The sequence below is a fragment of the Centroberyx affinis genome, unplaced genomic scaffold (genome assembly GCF_046629955.1).
Source record: "Centroberyx affinis isolate AG114_WGS23_722 - 3 ecotype Tasmania unplaced genomic scaffold, CSIRO-AGI_Caff_v1 ptg001193l_1, whole genome shotgun sequence".
In the NCBI taxonomy this organism is placed as follows: Eukaryota; Metazoa; Chordata; class Actinopteri; order Beryciformes; family Berycidae; genus Centroberyx; species Centroberyx affinis.
The window spans coordinates 25,376-53,370 of NW_027279717.1; the positions used below are offsets into that span (position 1 = coordinate 25,376).

Below are 27,995 nucleotides of genomic sequence, written 5' to 3' on the forward strand. Positions count from 1 at the left end.
TCTGGACCAAAGCAGAGCTGCCAACCACTGGACCTTCAGCTTCAGACTCGACCCAAAATCTAACAGCTTCCAACAGCCCGCCACAGAGTCCATTAGCAACGTTGGATTCTCTTGCTTCATTCCCCTTTCCCAGCTAGAAACCCCCAAAATGCTGTCTATGTCAAAGATGACACACTCTTTGTTAAAGTTAAAGTGGATATGGCAGGTTTAGGGGACCTCTAGGAGGTTTTTCTTTCCTCTGCTTCAGTATCAGTTCTGGGAACGTTGGATGGAGCTCTGCCTGACAGGAGCAGATAGAAGCTTTCTCTTTTAGTGGATTAATATGGAGGACGGGTCAGGACGTGTCGAGATATTTTAATATCTTTATGTAGCAGCCACTGTGATACTGCACTGTACTACTGGACAGTAGCAGATCCGGCCCAAACTGTGCTTAGGTCCACACCAATCTGGAATCTGAAGACAATTACTGTCAGGTTGGGGTTGGTTAGGGTTTACCATGTGATCGACCCTTTGGCTTGGCCAGGTTCAGGCCAGAAGAGAGAAAAATGACCACACACTGGAGTTCATGTTAGCTTCCATCATGCTTTGTGTCGGTTTACTAGTGTACTTAATTTGATCAACTTTACAAAAAGAACAATTCACTCACTCTCTGTAAAAGAGACAACTCAGGGGTTTTTATTATCAAAAAGGTACAAGGCCTTCATTTCATACATAAAATCAAAATACAATTAAAAGTGATTTCAATTCTATTTCTTTTGCCAACCTTACATTGTTAAAAGCTCTCATGTCCTATTTTGTCTTTCTTGCTCCTAAATGATATGCACATCTGTACATATGATTTATATACTTAAACTAAAACAAAACCTCCAACTCTATGGATATTCCACACCTACTGACAGTCTGATATTTTGACAATGACATGAAATATGAAATATGTTTTTCAGATATTCTTCTTTCTTTCCAGTATAGCATTTGTTCTAATGACAATGAGCTTCATCGGTAGATGATTACAGAAATGAAATCCAGTGGAAAGACAGCCACAGTAAGCTGATGTGAACGTTGATAAAGACCAGAGGGTTGGGGCTACTGAACAAAACATTGAAGCTGTTAGTTTGACAAACTTTCACTTTTGCAGTTTATTTGCCTGCTTTAAAGATGAACAGTGATTATCTGTGATATTTTTATATCATTTTACGTAGAGAAATGTCTATGCTTGAAAATAGCACTGTCCATGTTAGTTCAGTTACGTGTCTCTTTAATGTCACTCAGATACCATTGTTCAGAGGATCGTCACTGTCAGTGTCTGTAGTTTGCATTGTGGATCCTTCAGCAACTTCAAACCTGATTCTCCTGGAACACTGCTGCTCAGCTCCAGCTCTCTCAGATGTGGGTTGGACCTCAGAGCCGAGGCAAGAGAACGACAGCTCCTCTCTGTACAGAATGACAAGCTGCAAAAGAAGAATAATAAAGTGTATAAGTCCATTGGTCATTTTATTGAGCCATTGTTGTGTAGAAGTTATGAAAAAATATGAAAATGCAGTAATGGACAGTAAAGTGATATCAAAAATAATATGAACTGCTGGATCGAACAAATATTCGTGTGAACAAATAATTCCCTGGAATGATCATGAATGATAGAGAATTGATAGGGAAAGACACAGGAACCATGGAGAACAAGTTAACACGTCGTCCCTCATGAATGATGCAGGCACTCCTTAGGCAAATCAGTAACCAGTAAACAAGTGTTGTAGCGCCCCCCTATGGTGGAGCGAGGCTGATCCATAGTACCTCCTGAATTTGACATTGAAGGGAACAAAACAGAGTAAAGTTTTTAAAGTTAGATTTAGAAAGTCTCACCTCAGTATCTCCAGTCTACACTGAGGTCTCCTCAGCCAATCAGAGAGCAGCTCCACCCCCTGGTCCTCCAGGTTGTTGTAGCGCAGGTCCAGCTCTTTAAGAGCAGAGGAGAAACTGAGGGCAAGTGTCAGAGACTGGATGCATCCCTTGGTGAACGAACAGTATTTCAGCCTTGAAGGAGACAGGAGGAGTGAGATTTCTGTTTATTGTTATCAAAATCTGTAGACTGCCACACTGTCTTCACTCACAACTTGGGTTTTATTTAAAGATGCAACGTTTTGGTCAAGTGACCTTCGTCAGGTATTTACACATTGTGTCTTTAAATAAAACTTGTAAGTGAAGACTGTGTGGGAGTCTACAGGTTTTGATTATATTTTCCCCCTCTGATGAACCTGGCACATACATACGGTTGTGCATTATCCCTTTTAGAAAATTGTTTATTATAATCAGTAGTCTCATGCAAATGACCAGATGCACATTTTGATTTGTTAATGGACACAGCCTGTACCTCTTTGAGAAAATCACAACTGAGGTCATCATTGAGTGAACAAATCCAGACTCCGGATGACATGTTCATACCTATAGACCTGAATAATTTACCAACCACAGATAAACATTTACCAGTGTTGGAGCCATTTTGTTAAAAGTCTAAATTAGTTTGTAAATAGACGGGCAGCACTGTTGCTTTCACTTTCCCGACATAATGACAGGAAATCATGTATAACAAGTTGCCAGTAATTATGCACAGGTGAGTGCAAAAGACAGCTTACGGCTCTTTGAAGGGAACCGGATCTTATGGCTCATCATTCTTTTTTTTTATGCGCGTGTGGGAGGAGGGGGGTACTTTACGAGTGAAAGGTTTACACTGCTTTTTTGTTGCTAAAGTGAATCCAAATACTGCTGCGTTTTCGTTCACTCATTTCCACGTGCTGTTGCCTACTTGGAAAGCCTCTCTGCCTGTGCGTGCATGACTTAACTTTGTGACAGTGGGTGCGCTCCTTTTGGAACAGCCGGGGCACCTCCTGGCGAGAAGCGAGGGAGGAGCATAAGCTATCTCTTAAATGGAGGGGGAAACATTCGCCGGTGGCAGGAGACAGCAACTTAAACAAATAGCATGACACATCTGTCTGTAAAAAAAGAACGGCTCATCACCCAGCGAGACTCGGTTCCCTTCGTTCCAACAAAAGAGCCGTTCAAAGAACCAGATTGTTCGTGAATGACCCAACACTAGCTGATAACACCATGGAGAGCACACAGTCATCTACCACATGTTAATTTCACTCAGTAATTTTGCTACATTTATTTGATAACGCTTATTTCGACAACAAAAAGTTAGTGATTTTTTCTTTTTTGCCGTTACATTCTTTGTTTGAACTGTGTGGTATTTTGGTTTGATTCGCTCCTTTTTATCTTGATGCATACATCGTTGATGCCCCACTATTTTTAAGGTCTATTAAGCTTACTTCACCACATGCACACGCTGATACAGGCTACAAACACATAACCTCCTGGATTACAACAAGACCTACAATCAAGTAATCTGCTGTCATCAAGTATAAATCATAAGTGGCAATCAAATACTACACTAATATTTAAAAAGAAATGCATAGGAGATAAACCATCGCCGTTCACAGGCTGTAGCTTAATAAGTACAACATAGAAAGCTTTTGGACCAACAACCAGCATGTGTCTGCTGACTTTCTTCTAGGTAAAAGGACATGCTCACCTCAGTATCTCCAGTTTGCAGTTTGGATCCTTCAGCAGAAGGGAGATCTCCGTCATCACAGTGTCTCCCAGGTCATTCCCTCCCAGATCCAGCTCCTTCAGGTGGGAGGGGTTTGAACTCAGAGCTGAAGCCAGAGCAGCACCGCCTTGCTCTGACAGGTTTACCTTGTAAAGCCTTCAGAAAAAAGAAATGGTTTTCCATCATCTCTCTGTAGGGCACAGAGGTTGCTCAGCTCTGTTTACATGCTGCCACAGCAGGAAAACTGCTTTTCAGTGGCTGAAGGAGTCTAAGAAACTGATTTCACTATTTTACCAGCTGACTAGATGTTTAGAATAGAATAGGACTCAATAGGATGGCTGGTTGCTTGTAGACTAGACTAAACATGCCTTCACTCTGTGACCAACATGATCAACAAGTCATCTTTCTGCAGCTTTTACTTGAAAGACTACAGGAATAAACATCTGAAAAGTGATGCTTGAGAACGTCTGCCTCCATCGTAAGTTTCCAAGATTTTCTGATTAACACTTGCTAATTAGCCATGTTAACTCAACAAAACTATGTGTCAAGTCAAACTGGAGGTTTCTAGAAAATATTGGAACCTAGAAAAAAATAAATAAATAAATAAATAAAAAAAAACTTTTAGAAATTAAAAGAGATATATGTGTATATACATTAGTCCTGAGATAACTGAAAGTGCCATAGTAAATAATTTAAAGGGAGCTGAGACTGAGTCTGCTCGTAGGTTTAAAGAGTCTGGTACAGCTGTGTTGCTAACATTCACACAAGAAACAATGCCAACAAGAGTAAATCTGGGATACATGAGCTTTCAAGTGAAGGAATACATACGCCCTCCATTGTGTTGTTACAAGTGTAAGCGATTTGGGCATGTAGCAGCTGCATGCAGAGGAGTTAGAAGATGTGGAAAATGTGGAGGGAACCATGACTTTACACAAGGTTGAGAGCTAAGGCAAGGAAAGTGATTAAGTCTGCAAAAAAAGAGTGTTGGAGAAGATACTGTGGAGGATTAGGCGTGGAGACTTCTGTTGGAGAAATATGGGCAGCAGTTCATCGAATGTCAGGAGTTGTAAGGAAAAGGAGAATGCCAGTATTAGAGGAAGAGGGGGTGGTCGCCACAAGTGAAATAGAGAAAGCAAAACTGTATGAAAATAAGTTTAAGGCTAAGGTATAAGGAAAAGGAATGAGATGCTAAGGCAACACATATCCAAGCTTGAGGTAAATGAAGATAACACTGATGCAGTTAATCTGTATTTTTCATTGGAAGAACTGCGCAGAGCTATAAAGAAAGGAGGAAAAACAGCTCCTGGAAAGGATGGCATAAGTTATGAGATCTTTAAAAGATTAGGTGAGCCAGTGTTACATGAAATACTGTCTCTTATGAATAATATATGGAAATAAGGAACTCTTCCCACAGCCTGGAAGCAAGCAGTGGTGGTCCCAATTTTAAAACCGGGGAAAGATGCCGCGCAGCCAGGGTCATACAGACCTATTGCTCTGACAGCAGTGTTGTGTAAAATAATGGAAAGAATGGTCACTGATAGATTGGTCTATAAACTGGAGAAGGAGGGATGGTTTACGCCAATACAAAGTGGGTTTCGCAGAGGGAGGAATACCATGGACTCCGTGCTCTCCCTTGACTCTGAGATAAAGAAAGCCATGATAAATAAAGAGGGAGTAGTAGCAATTTTTCTTGACATTGAGAAAGCATACGACATGTTATGGAAGGAGGGGCTAATTATAAAGCTTTATGAAGCAGGAATACGAGGGCACTTACTTAATTGGATTCAAGACTTTTTGAAGAACAGGGTAATACAGGTTAGAGTGGGGGATGCTGTATCTAATGGCACAGGCATTGACAATGGAACACCACAGGGAAGTGTAATTAGCCCGGTACTATTTAACGTAATGATTAATGACATCTTTCAAGGCATTGGGGCTGGTTTTGGTCTCTCCTTGTTTGCGGATGATCTGGAAAAGAGGTAGAAATATTAAACACAACTGAGAGAATGCAGGAAGCTCTAAATAAAATAGTTGATTGGGGGGGCAGGTGGGGATTTAAGATATCAGTAGAAAAAACAAAGTATGTCATATTTGGTAATAAGAAAATTGAATGTCAGGGTCTGTGTATGTATGGACAAGCAATTGAGAGGGTAAAAGAAGTTAAATTCTTGGGAGTGCACTTTGACGAAAGGCTAACACGGAAAAAGCATATAGACAGCAGTGTGAAAAGGTAATAAATGTAATGCGGTCCCTCTCAGGAAGTACATGGGGTGCTGGCCAGGATACACAATTAATGATTTACAGAGCAATGATAAGATCAAGATTAGACTATGGGTGTTTATGTTATGGAACAGCAGCCAAATCAGCTACCAAGAAATTGGATGTAGTGCAAGCAAAGGCACTCAGAATATGTTGTGGGGCCTTCCGTACCACCCTGATTCCAGCTTTACTAGTAGAAATGGGAGAAACTCCACTGGGAATTAGGCAATCAAAACTGGCAATGCAATATATAAGCAAACTAAGGGGACACCAAGGGGAGTAACCAGTAAAACTAGTTCTGGAAAATGCATGGGAATGGGGCGGAGCAAAAGTGAAGAAGGAGTGTTTCATTTTCAAGACAAATTAAGAGATGGAATGGCTGGAGTTGGGAGAGGTAGGGGTGGCTCCTATAATTCACTGGCCAGCTGTACCACCATGGATTTTACCCACGCCAGAAATAGACTTCAGTGTCTTAGAAACAATAAGAAAACATGATAATACTGCATATGGTGACATAGTGTGGGAAAGGCGAAAGAATAACTGGGAAATTAATACAGATGGGGCCTAAGACCCCAAAACTGGAAAATCAGGATTTGCTTTTTGCATTCCAGATTTGGAAATTATAAAATACAAATGACTGTCCGAGGGGGTTTCAGTCTATACAACAGAACTAATGGCTATAATATGGGCATTGCAGTGGATTGAGGCGGTGAAGCCGAGGCGAGCGGTCATATGTTCAGATTCGGCTTCAGTTCTGATGACACTTAGGGAAGGCAAGCTGGGAGTCCGGTCAGATCTTGTGGTGGAGCTGCTGATTTTGTTATATAGGACTGAGCAGGCAGGAGATTCGGTGAGGTTTCTTTGGGTGCCAGCTCATGTGGGGGTGGAAGGCAGCTGATATGGCAGCCAAAAAGGCACTGAAGAGAGACATAGATATGAGAGTACCCATTGGGACATATGAGTACAGATCCATTATTAAGAGAAATATAACAGCTGTGTGGCAGAAAGAGTGGGAAAATGAAAAGAAGGGGCGTCATTACTTCGCTATACAAAATAGTGTAAAGAAAGAACATTGTTATTTAGGGAGTGAGAGAAGGCACACAGTTGTTATGACTAGACTGAGACTGGGACACTGTGGGCTGGCATGGGACTTGGCAAAGATGGGCAAACATGAAGAGGGACTCTGTGGAACTTGCAGAAAACAACAAACTGTGAAACACTTGGAATGCAAATGTTACATAGAAGAAAGAGAAAGGCTATATGATGCAGTATCACATCTGGGTACAAAGACGGTTTCAATGAAAAGCCTGCTGAATCCTACCGAGAATCAGTCAAGGATTGTGAAAGCAGTCCTTGAATTCATCGCCGCGACAGGATTACACCTATGGAAATAGGATCACTACGAAAGGCAATCTAATCCCGACCTGTGAGAGGCAGCAATGTGCCATAAAGCATCCAGTCTGCCGGAAATTCAGAAGAAGAAGACAGTCCGGCAGTCCGGAAGCAACAAGTACCATGCTCCATGCTAACAAACACAGCGCGAGGAGAAGATGCTGTCAAGGGTTTCGTAACAGCATTGTGAGCTGCGGTAAAACTGTGCAGGACGGGGCGTCTGCAAGATCCGGAGAGGCAGCCGGTAAGATGCTGAACTTGAAAATAGTTTGAAGGACTGTTTTCCTGGCGGAGATCACTGCTGCTACCAAGCCAGTTTGGCCAACTTATGTGTGGCTCGATAATTTAACTCTTTAGTGTTCATGCGTGCAGGATGGTTTGTCTATTTTAGAATTTATTGTCTATTGGTTGTAAATCTAATCGCGACTCTGATGATGTTTGTCAAGTAGAAGCACGGTGAATGGTGATGATAAAAAGTGTTGATTATTTGTTAATTGCAAAAACGTGGTGGAAAGAATGGATGCTAAAACTATGAATGGTGCAATAGTTGCATAGGCTTTTAGCTACAGCATGTTATGGGTTTATGATGTCTTAAAAAATGGTTGTTTAAAAGGACTGCATAATTTAATATTACTTTGAATGAATATGATTATAAATAATGTTAAAATACAATAAAATCTATACATTACCTGATGTTAAGCGGTGGTGAGCTTTGCTTGCATTTAATGTGAGAAAATGTATAAATTAAGTGAAATAAGGCACTGATGCTTAATATTAGACATTTCTTTTGCAATATTTACAAATGCGTGTTTTTTTCTGTTGCTTATTTACATTTATTTGCAACAGTAGTACATATATATTTTCTTTTTCTGTGTTTTTTCTATTCAAAGGTTTTTCACCTAATGACTAACGGCACTAATGGAACTATTTAACTGAGCTATCAAACTAAACTGCTGAACCTGCCAAAATAAAAGGAGAAACAGGAAAAGATGTTTGGTCATTGAGTGGAATCCAGTTAACAACCTTCAGGTAGATGTATCAGTCTCCTTCAAGTGGGGAAGCTGCACATATTCTTAAAACATAACTTGACACTATGAGATGCTATGAAAGGCAACACCAAAGAAGCAGAAATACATGATTTACCAGTTAAAATCTTTGTAGCTGCAGACCGAAGCCTCTGGCCCCGCCCACAAACGGTCAGAAAAGAGAGACATATCAACCTAGTTGCTTGCAGTGTGAACGCATGGTAACTTAACAACCATAGACCAGTGGTTGCTGGTCATTTTACTGCCTGCATGTTGCACATATGCACTCATCCCATTTTTTTTAAGCTAATTGGTCCCACAAAGAAATCGGGGAGGAACAATATCTCAGACTGATTGGATTATAACAAAACTTTGGGTAATGATGCGTCTCTTTGCTCCGTTCTGGCATTTTCAAAATTACACTGATTACCATGTGTGTCAGTATGTCGCTGTAGTAATGTCACCATGATTAAATCCTGTACATTTAGTAGACTCTGATTCTTACCATAGTCTCTCCAGCTGGCATGCAGGATTCCTCAGGAAGTCAGAGAGCTGGATGACTGCCTGGTCTCCCAAAATATTCCAGCTGAGATCCAGGTCTTTCAGGTGAGATGGGTTCAAGCTGAGAGCTGAAGCCAGAGACACACATCCCTCTCCAGTCATGTGACAGACATGTAACCTACAGATAGAAAGGAAACATGACTGCAAACTCTCCAATACAGCTCTTAATTCTAGTTCAGTGGTTCTCAATTCCAGTCCTGCTGGTTTTCATTCTAGTAGTCTAATACACTGAGGAAAGACCATGTGACAGCTTAGAAAGACGGCTAGTGGAAAGGAACAGACCCTATCAGAGCCATCATGGGACAAACAAAGGACTCCAAGTAAGACTGTAACAACTGGGCATATAGCATAGCAACAGCATTAAGAAAATGACATATATATTTTCAATGAAGTGAATGTAAACTGTTTACTAATGCTGAATTGTTGATATGTATTGTAGTTACAAACTGTTAGTCTGTTTACACCAAATAGCCACCCCACATGTTAGATAGTTAAAATACACCCAAACTTAGGGTTTGCATGTATTTTAACTAACACGATCTAACTTCATGATCTCATAACAGCAAAGAATATATCGTTATTCTATTTACTCATAGTCTATTGTTAGATAGACAACTTAGTTTACCAACTCCACCAGGCCTACACAGCTTTCCCCCCATCTAGCCTTATGGTTTACGACCCTTTGTTCTCTCTAACAAAGGGCCAGTATCTGGTCATGCGGCCAGCGTGCTCATACATACCCTATAGTTAAGGACCCATGCACACTCACACACACACCCACACACTTGTAAATAATTTGTAGTAGTTTGTGTTACTTTAATCAATAAATTGTGTGTTAATACAAAAAGGGTCTTTTGTCTGTATTACGGAATGCATGAATGAACCAACCTCTGCTGTGAAAGCCCTCACTTTATCCTTCAACCCTTAGTTAAATTACCGATATTATTCATTTAGTGTTAACTGAAGGTATATTATTGTATTTTAATTGAGATGAACTATTAATATTGAAATTTCAATAATAATTATTCAATTGTTAGCTGATATTTCAAATTGATGGTTAACTTTATGAGACTGATATGAGACTGATTTTTAGACATTGTAGGAATATTTATCTTATCATTTGTGCCACTTTATGAAAATTATACAACTCTTCATGACCAGTGCCACTGTGTGAAAAGACTCACATTCCTTACATAAATACTAGGACATTTCCCTACACTGGTGTCATGTATGAGTCCTCCACTGTCCAAAGGTAATAATCTAGAAATTTCATATGTATTATTATCTTTTATCAATCGAACCAGGATGCTATAACTTAAATGTAAGAGTGTAGTAATCTCAGACCTTGTGGATAAATTTTCTGGTATTTCAACTTTAGGATTTTATTGATACCTGGTTACACATACATCGTTGATGCCCCACTATTTTTAAGGTCTATTAAGCGTACTTCACCACATGCACACACTGATATAGGCTACAAACACATAACCTCCTGGATTACAACAAGACCTACAATCAAATCGTCTGCTGTCATCAAGTATAAATCATAAGTGGCAATCAAATACTACACTAATATTTATAAAGAAATGCATAGGAGATAAACCATCGCCGTTCACAGGCTGTAGCTTAATAAGTACAACATAGAAAGCTTTTGGACCAACAACCAGCATGTGTCTGCTGACTTTCTTCTAGGTAAAAGGACTCGCTCACCTCAGTGTCTCCAGTTTGCAGTTTGGATCCATCAGCAGAACAGAGATCTCCGACACCCCAGTGTCTCTCAGGTCGTTCTTTCCCAGATTCAGCTCCTTCAGGTGGGAGGGGTTTGAACTCAGAGCTGAAGCCAGAGCAGCACCGCCTTGCTCTGACAGGTATATCCAGCAAAGCCTTCAGAAAAAAGAAATGGTTTTCCATTATCTCTCTGTAGGGCACAGAGGTTGCTCAGTTCTGTTTACATGCTGTCAAAGCAGAAAAACAGTTTTTCAGTAGCTGAAGGAGTCTAAGCAACTGATTTCACTATTTTACCAGCTGACTAGATGTTGTGACGGCCCTCCTGTTCTACCAGGGCCTGTTTGTGTGTATTTCCCCTGTTTGTGTCTCTTTCCTCAGGTTCCTGGTAGGCGGGGCATTTATATTAGTGCAACTGGGTGCACCTGGCCAGTGTCCCAGGGGTACTTAAGGCGGACCGTTCCCCAGTCTGAAGAGCATGTTTTGTTTTGGGTTGGCTCTGCCGGTTTGTTAACTTTAGTTTGCACTTTACAACACTTCCTTACACTATAACTCTCACGCATCCACTCACTGACACCACTGATTGTACTGATTGACACATCTCATGTTCTTCTTTGTAAAGATTTGTTAGTATTTAGTTAATAAATGTATTCTTTTTCCGTTTATACCGTGTATCTCCCTTTTTTGCCATGGCCCACGAGCCGGGTCATGACAAATTGGGGGCTCGTCCGGGCGCTACCGGGTTTTAGTGCATAAGTACCCGCCATCGGTACTGCATGAAGACTAGGGGTGAGTTTAATTTAGTCAGATTGGGTTAGGCAGTTAGTTAGGGGGAACGCACGCTCCGGTTTTGGGGTTTTCACCTTTGCCTCGTGCACTGTTGTTGGCACTTATTTTTGCCTGTGGCCCATGCATAGGGTTTTTCTTATTAGCTGTTTTGTTCCTTGAGGGAATTTGTTAGGCTAATTACAATGGCTGAAGTAGCTGATTTTGTGAAAGCTCCTTGTGAGGAGTTTTTGGACAGATGCACAAAGGAGCAGCTACTGAAAATAGCAGATCACTATAAAATTGAGATTAGCGATAAAAGGTTGAAGGATACGGTGAAGGCTATATTGAAGGCGAACTTGGGTGACATGGGGGTTTTGATTATGGCTGGGGTTGAGGTACTGTCTCCCCGTAAGAATACTACGGCTGGTTTGTCTCCACAGTCCTTAACTACTAATTTGACATTCGAACAACAGAAAGAGATTCTTATGTTACAAATGGAGCATGAAAAAATTAAACAAGCAGCTGAAATTGAAAAGCAGTTGGCAGTAGAGAGGATGCGCCAGCAGACGGAGCAGGTGAAACTGAATTTACAACAGTATAAGCTTGATTTGATCAAGGATGGGAGATTGGCAGCTGATGGTTCTGGGGGGTTGGATGGTGCCTCGCCTGGTTCCGAGTCTTCACAGAATTTCGACATTCTGGGTAATTTGCGGCTTCTGCCAAAATTCAATGAAAAGGATCCGGAGACATTTTTCTCTTTGTTTGAACGCGTGGCTGACGCGAGAAATTGGCCGGAGTCTGCTCGCACGTTAATGTTGCAGTGTGTTTTGACAGGTAGGGCACAGGAGGCATATTCGTGTTTGACTTCGGTCGAGAGTCAGAAGTACTCAATAGTCAAGTCAACTGTGTTGAAGGCTTATGAATTAGTTCCCGAGGCTTACCGCCAGCGGTTTCGGACATGGAGGAAAGGGGAGAAACAGACACACCTTGAATTTGCGCGTGATTTGACAGCTCACTTTACTCGGTGGTGTTCCGCGGTGGAGGTTAATGGTTTTGATGAGTTATGTGATTTGATAATTCTGGAGCAATTTAAAAACTCCATACCCGAGATCATTGCTACTTATGTCAGCGACCAGAAAGTGAAGACTGCTGCTGAAGCTGCTGCATTGGCAGACGAGTATGTTCTGACGCACAGGCGCAATGTTGGGGAGTCGCGCGCTCGTAGTAGTGGCTATGGGGACGGTGCGCCGGTGGGGGGCATGTATTCCTCTGGCCGTACGGGTAGGACGGTTGCGTGGGATGGGAGAAGTGATCGTGGCATGCGTGATTCAGACAAAATATGTAACTTCTGTCACAAAAAAGGGCACTGGAAAGCTGACTCCCGACTTGGAGTTGAGGACGCCGTCATCTACCTGCTAAACCGCGTCTACGCCCACCTGGACAAACCGGCGAGCTCTGTGAGGGTCATGTTTTTTGACTTCTCCAGTGCTTTCAACACCATCCGGCCGGCTCTACTGGGTGAGAAGCTGACAGCGATGCAGGTGGACGCCCCCCTCGTGTCCTGGATTGTCAACTACCTGACTGGCAGACCGCAGTATGTGCGCTTGCAACACTGTGTGTCAGACAGAGTGGTCAGCAACACTGGGGCACCGCAGGGGACAGTCCTATCTCCCTTCCTCTTCACCCTCTACACCACGGACTTCAACTACAACACAGAGTCCTGCCATCTTCAGAAGTTCTCTGATGACTCTGCTATAGTTGGATGTATCAGCAGGGTGAGGAGGCTGAGTATAGGGCTGTGGTGGGAAACTTTGTCACATGGTGTGAGCAGAACCATCTGCAGCTCAACGTGGCAAAGACTAAGGAGCTGGTTGTGGATCTGAGGAGGGCCAAGACACCGGTGACCCCTGTTTCCATCGAGGGGGTCAGTGTGGACATTGTGGAGGACTACAAGTACCTGGGAGTGTACATTGACAATAAACTGAACTGGGCTAAGAACACGGAAGCTCTCTACAAGAAGGGCCAGAGCCGTCTCTACTTTCTGAGGAGGCTGAGGTCCTCAGGATGTTTTATGAGTCTGTGGTGGCCGGTGCTCTCCTGTTTGCTGTGGTGTGCTGGGGCAGCAGGTTGAGGGCAGCAGACGCCAACAGACTCAACAAACTGATCCGCAAGGCCAGTGACGTTGTGGGGGTGGAGCTGGACTCTCTGGTGGCAGTGTCACAGAGGAGGATGCTGTCCAAGTTACATGGCATCTTGGACAATGTCTCCCACCCGCTCCATGACTTGCTGGTCAAGCACAGGAGCACATTCAGTGCAAGACTCATTCCACCGAGATGCACCACAGAGCGCCACAGGAAGTCATTCCTGCCTGTGGCCATCAAACTTTTCAACTCCTCCCTCAGAGTGTCAGACACTCTGAGTCAGTAGACTGGCTCTTGAACTTATTTCATCCTGTCAGCAGTTATAACCCATAACTTATAACTTATATCTAACTGTGCAATACCAATTTTTTTTGTGCAATAATTCAACTGCAATAATTCAACTGTGCAATACTTATTACTTATTAATTATTTAATTATTTACACTGGTGTATGTATATATTGGGAGTATGATGCATATTGTACAGAATTCTTATTTCTCTTATTTCTATATTATTATTATTATTTTTATTCTCATTGTTATATATTGTAGTATAATGCACATATTTTACATATTTCTTACTCTTGTATTTCTATTTTTCTTATAATTTCTTATAATTTCTCTACGCTTGTATATATTCACTTCTACAATGTGAGCAGCTGCATGTAACCCAATTTCCCCTCAGGGATCAATAAAGTATTTCTGATTCTGATTCTGATTGCCATGCTCTTAAGTATAGGTCTAAACCTGCGGCTGCGCCACAAGTTAAGGGGGTTGGTTTGGCTGTGTCAGTGCCAAGCTTGCCTACCTTGGATGTGGATGGTGGGGTACAAGCCAAAGCTTTACCCCACAAGCTTGATTCCTACTTGCCTTTTGTCTCTGATGGGTTCGTGTCTATGGTGGGAAGTGATATGAAAGTGCCGGTAAAAATACTGCGTGACACTGGTGCTTTTGATTCTTTCATCGAGGCATCAGTGTTGCCATTTTCTAATGACAGTGACACTGGTTCTTTTGTTCTGGTTCTGGGAATGGGTTTGACTATCTTGCAGGTCCCACTCCATAACATCATGCTGTATTCTGATCTGTTTCAGGGCCAAGTAGCAGTTGGTGTGCGTCCTGCTTTGCCAATTGAAGGCATTACCCTTATCTTAGGTAATGGCGTGGCAGGTGATCGTGTATGGGCTGATGTGCCGCCACCCCTGGTGGTGTCGTCGGTGCCGTTGGTGAGAAGTCAGCCTGATGAAAATGAAGCGAACTTCCCAGAGGTTTTCACAGCATGTGCCGTGACGCGCGCTATGACGGGTGCCAAGCTTGATCCTGATCCTGTGTGTGACTCCGGAAAAGTTAAGGTTAAAGCATCAGAACCGTTGGGTTTTTCTCTGTCTAATATACCTTTGTCAGTTTCACAGGATGACCTGAAAGTAGAGCAGCAGGCTGATCCCTCTCTCGAAGGTCTGTTTGAGCAGGTGGTACCTGATGAGGAGATAAAAAATAATGCCCGTGGCTATTTCATCCACGATTCGTTACTGGTGAGGAAGTGGGTCCCGCATGGCGAAAGTTTTATTGGAGATCCCATTGTACAAATTGTGTTGCCCTCCAAGTTTCGGGAGTCCGTGATGAAATTGGCTCATGATGGGTCGGGACACCAAGGTGTCAGAAAAACTTATGATCGGGTGTTAAGGCATTTTTTCTGGCCGCGTTTGAAAAAAGACATAGCCGCGTACATCAAAACATGCCACACATGCCAGTTGACCGGAAAACCTAATCAGAGCATAAAACCTGCTCCCTTGTTTCCTATTCCGGCGGTCAACCAACCCTTTGAACATCTGATAATCGATTGCATGGGCCCTTTACCTCGCTCTAGGTCTGGTGCTATTTACCTGCTCACTGTGATGTGCCAAAGCACTCGATACCCTGCGGCGTATCCATTGCGCACCATAACCGCTAGATCTGTGGTGCGCGCGCTGTCACAGTTCATCTCGATATTCGGCATCCCAAAGACCATCCAGAGTGACCAGGGTTCAAATTTCTCTTCCCATTTATTCTCTCAGGTGTTGAAACAACTTAATATCAAACACAGTAAAGCGTCTGCTATTAAGTTGTTGAAACAACTTAATATCAAACACAGTAAAGCGTCTGCATACCATGCGCAAAGCCAAGGCGCATTGGAACGTTTCCATCAGACGCTGAAGTCCCTGCTGCGTGCCTATTGCACTCAAATGGAGGGAGACTGGGAAGAGGGTCTGCCCTGGTTGATGCTGGCGGCTAGGGAGGTAACGCAGGAAAGCACTGGGTTTAGCCCAAATGATTTAGTCTTTGGTCATACAGTGCGGGGTCCCTTGGCTGTGTTGTGTGATCCGTGGAAAGGAGTAGAGGCCCCAAGAAATTTACTTGACTATGTGAATGGTTTTAGGCATAGACTGTATGCAGCTGGAGAGCTGGCAAGACAGAAATTGGCGTCTGCGCAGGATAAAATGAAAAAGCTGTACGACCGGCGTTCTGAGCGTCGGATTTTCAGCCCTGGAGACCAGGTGTTAGCGCTTTTGCCCATTAGTGGTTCGCCATTCCAAGCAAAATTCACTGGTCCACATGCTGTTGTCAAGAAAATATCAGAATTGAATTATATAATTTCAACTCCTGAACGTAGAAAAGCCACTCAGTTATGCCATGTGAACTTGTTAAAGCCATACCATGTACGCGCGCCCGAGTCGCCTGAGTCTGGTGCGCAGTCCTCTCCAGAGCGCGCCCGTCTGGCGTGTTTGGTAAATAGAGTGTCGGTGGTCACTTCTCCTCATACTGTGGAGGATGGGGAAGAAGATGGGCTACCTAGCCTTGATCCAGTTTTGCTACAAGGTCGTCTAAAGAACTCGGAGTCGCTCAGTAATTTAAACACATTGTTGAGTCATTTGCCTGAGCCGAAATGTGCTGATTTGACTGAGATCATTGAATCGTTTCCATGTTTGTTCGGTGATACTCCCAGTCAGACGCATTTAATTGAACATGACATAGATGTAGGCGATGCTCAGCCTATCCGGCAGAGATTTTATCGTGTCAATATTGAAAAACGCAAGTATCTAGATGCTGAAGTGAAATACATGTTGGACAATGACATCGCCGAGCCTTCTACATCAAGTTGGGCATCACCATGCCTTCTCGTTCCGAAGTCAGACAATACGCCCAGGTTTTGTTCCGATTTTCGGAAGGTCAATGCAGTAACTAAACCAGATTGATTCCCGCTTCCTCGTATGGAAGACTGTGTCGATGAAGTAGGACATGCCAAGTACGTGAGTAAGTTTGACTTATTGAAGGGGTACTGGCAGGTTCCTCTATCCAAACGAGCGTGTGAGATCTCCGCGTTTATAACGCCTAATGGATTGTACTCTTACAAAGTCATGCCCTTCGGTTTGCGTAATGCGCCCGCGACGTTTCAAAGGCTCATGACCCGAGTTCTGGGTGACTTGGAGGGTTGCACAGTCTATTTGGACGACGTGGTGGTCTACTCTGACTCATGGTCCACTCATCTGGAGCGCATCTGGGCTCTGTTCAGCCGTTTGGCCGAGGCGCGTCTCACGGTAAATCTCGCGAAGTGTGAGTTCGCTAGGGCAACGGTGACTTATCTCGGTCGAGTGGTTGGTCAGGGTCAGGTTCGACCTGTGGGTGAGAAGGTCAGCACTGTCGAACAGTATCCCCCACCAGCCACGAAAAAAGAACTGATGCGGTTTTTGGGTCTGGTTGGCTATTATAGGAGTTTCTGCAGGAATTTTTCTGTAGTTGTAGCGCCTCTTACTGACTTGTTGAAAGCTAAGGCTGCGTTTGTTTGGTCTCCTGAATGCCAGAAGGTTTTTGAAGCTGTTAAAACCTTATTGTGTACTGCTCCAGTCTTGGCCACCCCGCGTTTTGACCGTCCTTTTTCACTGCAGGTGGACGCTAGTCACGTGGGCACAGGTGCTGTCCTGTTGCAAGCTGATGATTTGGGTTTTGACAAGCCAGTCAGTTTCTTCTCAAAAAAGTTTAACTCTTATCAGTTAAATTATTCTACCATCGAGAGGCACTGGCATTGATATGGGCGTTGAAACATTTTGATGTGTATGTGGTTTCGGGTGCGGTGCCTGTAGTAGTTTTTACAGATCATAACCCTTTGACCTTTTTGAACACCCTACAATGTCCAAATCAAAGGTTGATACGGTGGTCATTGATGTTGCAGTCATACTGGTTGGACATTAGGTATATTAAGGGGTCGGACAATGTGGTGGCGGACGCCTTGTCTAGAGTTCCCTGAATGTGACAGTATGCGTCCCATTTACTCCTGTGTCTTTCTTTCCTGTACCTTTTATCCTTCCTCTTAAATTGCTTCCAACTAGTTCTAGGTTGCTGAGGGGGGCATGCTGTACCAGGTAAGGATGGAGGTGAAATATGGAGAATGAGGTTGTGGATTTTGGTTTGATACTTTTGAGTTTTTTGTTTTTTAATGTTGTGAATATGGTTAATTACTGCATCTGTTTGGTCTCGGTCTCCCTTTTTGGGACCCCGTTTTCAAGGGGGGGGGTGTGTGACGGCCCTCCTGTTCTACCAGGGCCTGTTTGTGTGTATTTCCCCTGTTTGTGTCTCTTTCCTCAGGTTCCTGGTAGGCGGGGCATTTATATTAGTGCAACTGGGTGCACCTGGCCAGTGTCCCAGGGGTACTTAAGGCGGACCGTTCCCCAGTCTGAAGAGCATGTTTTGTTTTGGGTTGGCTCTGCCGGTTTGTTAACTTTAGTTTGCACTTTACAACACTTCCTTACACTATAACTCTCACGCATCCACTCACTGACACCACTGATTGTACTGATTGACACATCTCATGTTCTTCTTTGTAAAGATTTGTTAGTATTTAGTTAATAAATGTATTCTTTTTCCGTTTATACCGTGTATCTCCCTTTTTTGCCATGGCCCACGAGCCGGGTCATGACAATGTTTAGAATAGAATAGGACTCAATAGGATGGCTGGTTGCTTGTAGACTAGACTAAACATGCCTTCACAATGTGAGCTACATGATCAACAAGTCACCTTTCTACAGCTTTTACTTGAAAGACTACAGGAATAAACATCTGAAAAGCAGGGCTCCAGAGTGCAACCTTTTTGGTCGCACATGCAACCAAAGATTTGTCAAGTGCGACTAAATATTTTCATTGGTCGCACCTGACATTTAGCAGGTCTGTCTCTGTGTGTGTATGTGTGTAACGTTATTTCATCAGCCATCATGGGCATCAACCCATAGCTACAGTATCCAAGGCTGACTCAGCATGTTGGTTACACCCACTAAAGTTATGGCAAGATGAAGAGGAAGAATGCCTCTTGAGTCTGGAGGGATGGAAGATAGGCATTTTCAAAATTACACTGATTACCATGTGTGTCAGTATGTCGCTGTAGTAATGTCACCATGATTAAATCCTGTACATTTAGTAGACTCTGATTCTTACCTTAGTCTCTCCAGCTGGCAGGCAGGATTCCTCAGGAAGTCAGAGAGCTGGATGACTCCCCAGTCTCCCAGTCTATTCTGACTCAGATCCAGGTCTTTCAGCTGAGATGGGTTCTTGCTGAGAGCTGAAGCCAGAGACACACATCCCTCTCCAGTAATGCTACAGTCACATAACCTGCAGACAGAAAAGAAGCATGACTCCAAACTCTCCAATACAGCTCTTAATTCTAGTCCAGTGGTTCTCAATTCCAGTCCTGCTACTTTTCATTCTAGCCATCTAATACAGACTGATTTACACCTTTCCACGCTGAGGAAAGACCATGTGACAGCTTAGAAAGACGGCTAGTGGGAAGGAACAGACCCTATCAGAACCATCATGGGCATCAACTCATAGCTACAGTATCCAAGGCTGACTCAGCATGTTGGTTACACCCACTAAAGTTATGGCAAGATGAAGAGGAAGAATGTCCCTCAAGTCTGGGAGGATGGAAGATACTTCACAGGCAGATAACACCCAGAAGGATACGGACGACCTGAAATCAGCCAGTACAAAACAGCTGGCTGCCATTTTCTCCACTGCCCATTGGACCTCTCTGCAGACATCGACCAAGTGGGATTTAACTAACTTTTCCAGTCAGCTATTCTTCTCTTCAAGTAAGATCGCTCCTTACATGGATTAAAAGACTTCAGGATTAAAGGCACCAACAAGAAACTATTTGATTTTATTGTCTTTCTTGGACACTTCCCCAAGAAAAGAAAGACAAACAAACTGAGCTCATAACTCTTATTAATTAGGTGGTTGTGCACAACTATAAGTTCTGCTGCAGCTAGATAGGATTTGTTTTCTGGGTTATTGTTGTTGTTTTTTATTATTATTATTTTTTTTTTACAGCTGAGTTTTTGTTTAAACTTAAATGATCTTTGAGAATGGTGAAATACTGTACTCCAGGTTCCATGATATGAATGTAAATGCTGGTTTGGTTTCATAAGAGACAAACATTCAAATTTAAAGTTTGAAACAAAGTTAATTGTCTCTGGTGTCATGTATGAGTCCTCCACTGTCCAAAGGTAATAATCTAGAAATTTCATATGTATTATTATCTTTTATCAATCGAACCAGGATGCTATAACTTAAATGTAAGAGTGTAGTAATCTCAGACCTTGTGGATAAATTTTCCGGTATTTCAACTTTAGGATTTTATTGATACCTGGTTACACATACATCGTTGATGCCCCACTATTTTTAAGGTCTATTAAGCTTACTTCACCACATGCACACGCTGATACAGGCTACAAACACATAACCTCCTGGATTACAACAAGACCTACAATCAAGTCATCTGCTGTCAAGTATAAATCAAATACTACACTAATATTTAAAAAGAAATGCATAGGAGATAAACCATCGCCGTTCACAGGCTGTAGCTTAATAAGTACAACATAGAAAGCTTTTGGACCAACAACCAGCATGTGTCTGCTGACTTTCTTCTAGGTAAAAGGACATGCTCACCTCAGTGTCTCCAGTTTGCAGTTTGGATCCATCAGCAGAACAGAGATCTCTGACACCCCACTGTCTCTCAGATTGTTCTTTCCCAGATTCAGCTGCTTCAGGTGGGAGGGGTTTGAACTCAGAGCTGAAGCCAGAGCAGCACCGCCTTGCTCTGACAGGTATATCCAGCAAAGCCTTCAGAAAAAAGAAATGGTTTTTCATCATCTCTCTGTAGGGCACAGAGGTTGCTCAGCTCTGTTTACATGCTGCCACAGCAGGAAAACTGCTTTTCAGTGGCTGAAGGAGTCTAAGAAACTGATTTCACTATTTTACCAGCTGACTAGATGTTTAGAATAGAATAGGACTCAATAGGATGGCTGGTTGCTTGTAGACTAGACTAAACATGCCTTCACTCTGTGACCAACATGATCAACAAGTCATCTTTCTGCAGCTTTTACTTGAAAGACTACAGGAATAAACATCTGAAAACTGATGCTTGAGAACGTCTGCCTCCATCGTAAGTTTCCTAGATTTCCTGATTAACACTTGCTAATTAGCTATGTTAACTCAACAAAACTATGTGATGTTATGAAAGGCAACACCAAAGAAGCAGAAATACATCATTTACCAGTTAAAATCTTTGTAGCTGCAGACCGGAGCCTCTGGCCCCGCCCACAAACGGTCAGAAAAGAGAGACATATCAACCTAGTTGCTTGCAGTGTGAACGCATGGTAACTTAACCATAGACCAGTGGTTGCTGGTCATTTTACTGCCTGCATGTTGCACATATGCACTCATCCCATTTTTTTAAGCTAATTTGTCCCGCGATGAAATCAGGGGAGGAACAATATCTCAGACTGATTGGATTATAACAAAACTTTGGGTAATGATGCGTCTCTTTGCTCCGTTCTGGCATTTTCAAAATTACACTGATTACCATGTGTGTCAGTATGTCGCTGTAGTAATGTCACCATGATTAAATCCTGTACATTTAGTAGACTCTGATTCTTACCATAGTCTCTCCAGCTGGCAGGCAGGATTCCTCAGGAAGTCAGAGAGCTGGGTGACTCCCCAGTCTCTCAGTCTATTCTGACTCAGATCCAGGTCTTTCAGCTGAGATGGGTTCAAGCTGAGAGCTGAAGCCAGAGACACACATCCCTCTCCAGTAATGCCACAGCCATGTAACCTGCAGACAGAAAAGAAACATGACTGCAAACTCTCCAATACAGCTCTTAATTCTAGTCCAGTGGTTCTCAATTCCAGTCCTGCTACTTTTCATTCTAGCCATCTAATACAGACTGATTTACACCTTTCCACACTGAGGAAATATCATGTGACAGCTTAGAAAGACGGCTAGTGGGAAGGAACAGACCCTATCAGAGCCATCATGGGCATCAACCCATAGCTTCAGTATCCAAGGCTGACTCAGCATGTTGGTTACACAGTTATGGCAAGATGAAGAGGAAGAATGCCCCTTGAGTCTGGAGGGATGGAAGATACTTCACAGAAAGATAACATGGCAACAGATGTTGGCATGGACATGACTGGGAGCGTCCTATGGGGGATACACCAACACACCAGATACTGTCTTGAGGTTTTAATGGAAACAAATCATCTACAGATGGAGCAGCAGGAGGTTTTCAAATACTGAAAGAGAGTCTGTATAAAGTCAGTTTCAGCCCATATGTCTCCTCAATGTTGAAGGAAAGATTTTATATAGTGTGATGGTACTACTGATGTGATTGACACATAAGGAACATCAGGCTTCTCAGGGTGTTTAGGACACACTAACATCATGTGGCAGCAAATCTAATCAACCACACAACAGAGGAGAGATCTCTCTGTTCTCTCTGTAGGGCACAGAGGTTGCTCAGCTCTGTTTACATGCTGCCACAGCAGGAAAACTGCTTTTCAGTGGCTGAAGGAGTCTAAGAAACTGATTTCACTATTTTACCAGCTGACTAGATGTTTAGAATAGAATAGGACTCAATATGATGGCTTGTTACCTGTAGACTAGACTAAACATGCCTTCACACTGTGAGCAACATGATCTTCTCAAGCTTTTACTTGAAAGACTACAGGAATAAACATCTGAAAAGTGATGCTTGAGAACGTCTGCCTCCATCGTCAGTTTCCAAGACTTTCTGATTAACACTTGCTAATTAGCTATGTTAACTCAACAAAACTATGTGATGCTATGAAAGGCAACACCAAAGAAGCAGAAATACATGATTTACCAGTTCAAATCTTTGTAGCTGCAGACCGAAGCCTCTGGCCCCGCCCACAAACGGTCAGAAAAGAGAGACATATCAACCTAGTTGCTTGCAGTGTGAACGCATGGTAACTTAACAACCATAGACCAGTGGTTGCTGGTCATTTTACTGCCTGCATGTTGCACATATGCACTCATCCCATTTTTTTAAGCTAATTTGTCCCGCGATGAAATCGGGGGAGGAACAATATCTCAGACTGATTGGATTATAACAAAACTTTGGGTAATGATGCGTCTCTTTGCTCCGTTCTGGCATTTTCAAAATTACACTGATTACCATGTGTGTCAGTATGTCGCTGTAGTAATGTCACCATGATTAAATCCTGTACATTTAGTAGACTCTGATTCTTACCATAGTCTCTCCAGCTGGCAGGCAGGATTCCTCAGGAAGTCAGAGAGCTGGATGACTGCCTGGTCTCCCAAAATATTCCGACTCAGATCCAGGTCTTCCAGGTGAGATGGGTTCAAGCTGAGAGCTGAAGCCAGAGACTCACATCCCTCTCCAGTAATGTCACAGCCACGTAACCTGCAGATAGAAAAGAAACATGACTCCAAACTTTCCAATACAGCTCTTAATTCTAGTTCAGTGGTTCTCAATTCCAGTCCTGCTGGTTTTCATTCTAGTAGTCTAATACAGACTGGTTTACACCTTTCCACACTGAGGAAATATCATGTGACAGCTTAGAAAGACGGCTAGTGATACACCAACACACCAGATACTGTCTTGAGGTTTTAATGGAAACAAATCATCTACAGATGGAGCAGCAGGAGGTTTTCAAATATTGAAAGAGAGTCTGTATAAAGTCAGTTTCAACCCATATGTCTCTTCAATGTAGAAGGAAAGATTTTCTTTTATGTGACGGTACCACTGATGTGACTGACACATCAGGAATATCAGGCCTCTCAGGGTGTTTAGGACACGCTAACGTCATGTGGCACCAAATCTAATCAACCACACAACACTAGAGAGATCTCCATGATGTATTTCTAAACCTGGAAAATGCATTTGGTGGTGCTACACAACTTTCTGTGGGGAGCTTGTGCTTAGTACCGTGTAATAAAAAATCTTGTTGAGGCCTATTGAAATCTAACATAAAACTCATCAAAACTCAGCAGGCAGCATCTGGAAATTGAAAATCAAATCATGTTGAGATACCATATTTTAAAGGAATTTAGAACAGCTCCATCCGCAGTTTCAGCTCATTTCATTTATTTCATTTATTCACCATTAGATATGCCATAAGTAGGTTATTGAGAAACAGTCTAAGGCAAACTACTGTATTTATACCCATTCCATTAAAAGAACACATACAGTATTTCTCCCAGTGTAAGCCCCTCATAGCTGTCAAACACAAATCACCAGTCCAATATACAGTACAACACTGCAGCTAAACTGATTCTCATGGCCTATACTGTAGGTGCAAATGGTCAAACTAAATGGTCAAACAGTGTCATTATTACCTCAGTCTCTGGAGTTTGCAGTGTGGGTTTTGCAGGCCACTGGAGAGCAGCTGCACTCCAGAGTTATCCAGTTCATTTCTGCTCAGATCTAACTCCTCCAGACCAGACGTATTTGAGCTGAGAGCTGAAGCAACAGACCTGCAGCATCTGCCAGTGAGGTTACAGTCACCAAGCCTGAAGAGAAAAATAACAAGACTGTTAACATGGTGGACACACACACATTTAACATAACAGCAGAGTGAAGGTTCATTAAGAATTTAATGGTGAAACTGTCCAAAACCTCACAAAAACTGTATACTTGTAGGGTGAGTATGTAAGTGGCATCTTCCAGGGGGTGGACAAAATAATGGAAAAATTACATGAAAAACTTTAATTTTGAGGTAACTAAATCCCAATTCCAAAGGCAGCTACACGGGCCTGTTACATTACATTGAAATCCAATTATGATTCTGTGACAGTAACATGAATTGGACACGCCAGTGTCAGTTACATTTTACTTGCCTAAATTTAACCGTCAAGGTTATGGTTAAGGGTTAAGGTTATGATTAAAGCTGCACTAAGCGATTTTCCCACCAATAGAGGGTGACAGAAACCACAACACATTTGTAAATAAAGCTCAGCAAAGCCGCTGGACTACGGAGGTGCCAAAGGACAAAACTAGGAAACGACCGTGCCGCCGGTTACCAGTCTTACTTTGCCAGATTTTCCTCCCGCTGAAGGTTACGTGTGACGAGGTCAGTGCTATGGGGTTTTATGCATGTTTTCATTTTTGCATGTTTTGGATTGTGTGTTTTGCTGCTTTTGCTGTGTTTCTTTAATGATCTTGCTAATCAGTTCTTCTTTTATTGGATTGGTGTGTTTTTATGGCTTTGTGTGTTATTGCATGTAGTAGTGTTTTTTCCAACTGCCCCTGAAGGACACAGGCACTGACAAACCCCAGGTGGTAATCAGCGGTGAATAGGCAGCAGGTGTGGAGGGCTGGTGAAAGTTTGGAAAACGGCAGGGAAGCAGAGAGCTGGGGAAGGCAGAGGAAGGCACGACCGAGGGAGGCACGGCAGGGAACCACAAAGAACCAGACCGAACTGCAAGCCGTCCACCACTGAACCCACAGTCGCAGCTGCTGGCATTCATGTTGGACTGGTGGTTCCACTGACTGAGAGACACTAACCGTAATGGACTTATAGGGGGATGTTTTAGCTTGCTCTTTAAGAGACATTTTAGGACTCTTAGATATTTTTACCTTTTAACATTTGTTGTTTTATGATAATAAATCTTTATAATTAGCTACATTTTGAGTTGTGGTTTTAACTCTGCTCACCCTTGATTCTAAAAAGAACCTGCTTAGCCTTTTAATGGAGTCCTAGGCTCCTCTTAACTCCTAGGTGGCGTTGTCAGCATTATAAATATCCGTTTTAACATTCTTAATATTTATTTTATCTATTGAGTTGGCCCAGCCATGGCACACATGTCCCACAATGACAAGTGAAGAGGTAGGTAACAAGTTTACTAGTGTATCAAGTTTACTTGCTCGCTTCATCGATTCCGCCATTACAATAATTTTTTTCAGGGATGGGAAAGGGTGAGCGCCGCAAGGAGCTTTGACTCCGGCCAGGTTTTGACAACAATCTTTAGAAAAGAGGTGGAAACAGCAACACAGTTGGCCCGCGTGTGTGGATATTGGTTTATATCATTATACCTCAAGGAAATCTCCACATAGCACAGGTTAGTTTCAGGATTGGTTATAGGGTCTGAAATCACTTAGTGCAGGTTTAAGAGTAGGAAAATTTAAGGCAATAGTTTACATTTAGAAGCCAGAATAGGCTATTGCATGACCACAACCCTAACAATTTGACTGGTTTGAATCATTGCTTTTCATGATTGTATAATGGACCAGGGGCACCTTAGGGTGCTAACACTGTTCCCTCATGATGTTCCCTTACTCCTTACTAAGGTGATAATGTGGTTTAATGAATAGCAGGATGAAGTCAAACTCATGGCCTCAACCAGCAGATCTAAACATCATTGACCCTTTATAGGTAGTAGATTTCCACCTCCTCCTTCAGGCTGCAATATCCCAGTACACACAGTTCAGGATGCAGGATGACTGCAGGAGGACTGAAGCTGTTTTGAAGGCAAAGGAAAGGCAAGGCCCTAGTCGAATTAGCTACTTGATATTCATATATAGATGTTTCTGTTATTTTGTTCACCCTGTATCTAATCTTTAATGCAATCATCTGAGACCTTCAGAGCGGTCACATCTCTCAGTGTTCTGATTGGCCAAATACTTACAAAGCTTTCTTTGATACTTTGAGCACTGGCAGCAGCCTCTCAAGAACATCATCTGATCTGAAGTATTTCTTCAGCTCAAACACGTCCAAATCTTCATTAGAAGTAAGCAACACGAAGGCCAGAGCTGACCAATGTTCAGGTGAAATTTTGCTGAGATCTCCTGAGTCCAGGCGTCCTTGGACTTGCTTTACCAGAGATTGGTCACCCAGCTCATTCAAACAGTGGAATAGATTGGTGCCCCTCTCCGTAAATGTGACCTTCCTGATCATCTTGTGAATGTAGTTGACTGTCTCCTGATTGCTCTGCAGCCTTCTTTCTTTACGTCCTAACATTCCCTGAAGACGTTTCAGATTCTTCTTCTGTGAGAGACCCAGCAGGAAGCGCAGAAACAAGTCCCAACACCCATAACGGTCCTCCAAAGCCTTATCCACTGCACTCTTGTGGAGGAAGACAATAGGGATTTCTCCTGTCTCTCTTTGTTGCACTTTTGTACTTGTTTGGCTGGAAAGCAGATTGTCTCCACTATCTATGAAGGTGACCAATACATACAGAGCAGCAAGAAACTCCTGAACGCTTAGATGGACAAAAGAGTACATCTCCTCTCTGTGAAGACCACATTCCTTCCTTATGATCTCTGTACAAACTCCAGAGTAAACTGCGGCATCTTTCACATCAATGTCACAATTTTTCAGATCATCTGCATAGAAGATTAGATTACCCTTATTTAGCTGTTCGAAGGCCAGCTTTCCCAATTTCACAATCACATCATCATCTGTTTCACCTTCCTGACAATACTTCTGGTGTTTCAGCTTTGTCTGGATGATCAGGAAGTGTGTGTACATTTCAGTCAGAGTCTTGGGCAACTCTTTGCCTTCTTTATCTTTTTGACTTTCCATTAGGAGACTCTGCAGAGCTGTAGTTGAAATCCAGCAGAACACTGGAATGTGGCACATGATGTCCAGGCTTCTCAGTGACTTTATATGGGTGAAGATTTTTTGAGCCATATCCTTGTCACTGATATTCTTCTGGAAGTATTCCTTCTTCTGGTCATCGTTAAAGCCTCGTACCTCAGTCACCCGGTCAACATACCCAAGAGGGATCTGATTGGCTGCAGCTGGTCTACCTGTGATCCAGACCAAGGCTTTGTGAAGCAGGTTCCCCTTGATGAGGTTGGTCAGGAGAATGTCTATTGAGGTAGTCTTTGTAATATCGCGGCATATCTCATTTCTCTGAAAATCTAGGGGGAATTTGCTCTCATCCAGACCGTCAAGGATGAACAAAACACTGGAGCTGTTGTAGTCTGGGTTTTTCAAATGTTTCATTTCAACAAAAACTCACAAACTAAGCCAGTAAAATTAAAAGCGCGGCCTTTTATCAAATTCAAGTCTCGGAATGGGAATAGAAATACAAACTGGATGGCTTGATTGGCTTCCTCGAATGCCCAGTCATGCATGAATTTCTGCACTGCGACAGTTTTTCCGATGCCAGCAATTCCCTTTGTCAGAACTCTTTGGGGAGGTTTTTCTTGGTTTGGCAAAGCTTTAAAAATGTCATT

At 42.8% G+C, this 27,995-nt stretch overlaps 1 protein-coding gene across 2 annotated transcripts; it reads right to left on the reverse strand.

Annotated features, from left to right (window-relative positions):
• Positions 1–648: 648 nt before the first annotated feature.
• On the reverse strand, positions 649–27,890 carry LOC139648337 (NLR family CARD domain-containing protein 3-like). Of its 2 annotated transcripts, XM_071524416.1 has the most exons (11): positions 26,441–27,890; positions 24,152–24,325; positions 23,043–23,216; positions 21,431–21,604; positions 20,440–20,613; positions 18,931–19,104; positions 10,549–10,722; positions 8,783–8,956; positions 3,584–3,757; positions 1,858–2,028; positions 649–1,448 (listed from the first exon to the last, which is right to left on the reverse strand). In XM_071524416.1, exons 1-11 carry the CDS (start codon positions 27,760–27,762, stop codon positions 1,280–1,282), a joined length of 3,054 nt encoding a protein of 1,017 aa, XP_071380517.1. In that variant the 5' UTR covers positions 27,763–27,890; the 3' UTR covers positions 649–1,279. The 2 variants fall into 2 exon arrangements, 1 of the variants encoding a protein (XP_071380517.1); XR_011695572.1 differs by lacking the exons at positions 649–1,448; positions 1,858–2,028 and adding an exon at positions 5,376–5,569 and having other exon boundaries at positions 3,623–3,757.
• Positions 27,891–27,995: the final 105 nt, after the last annotated feature.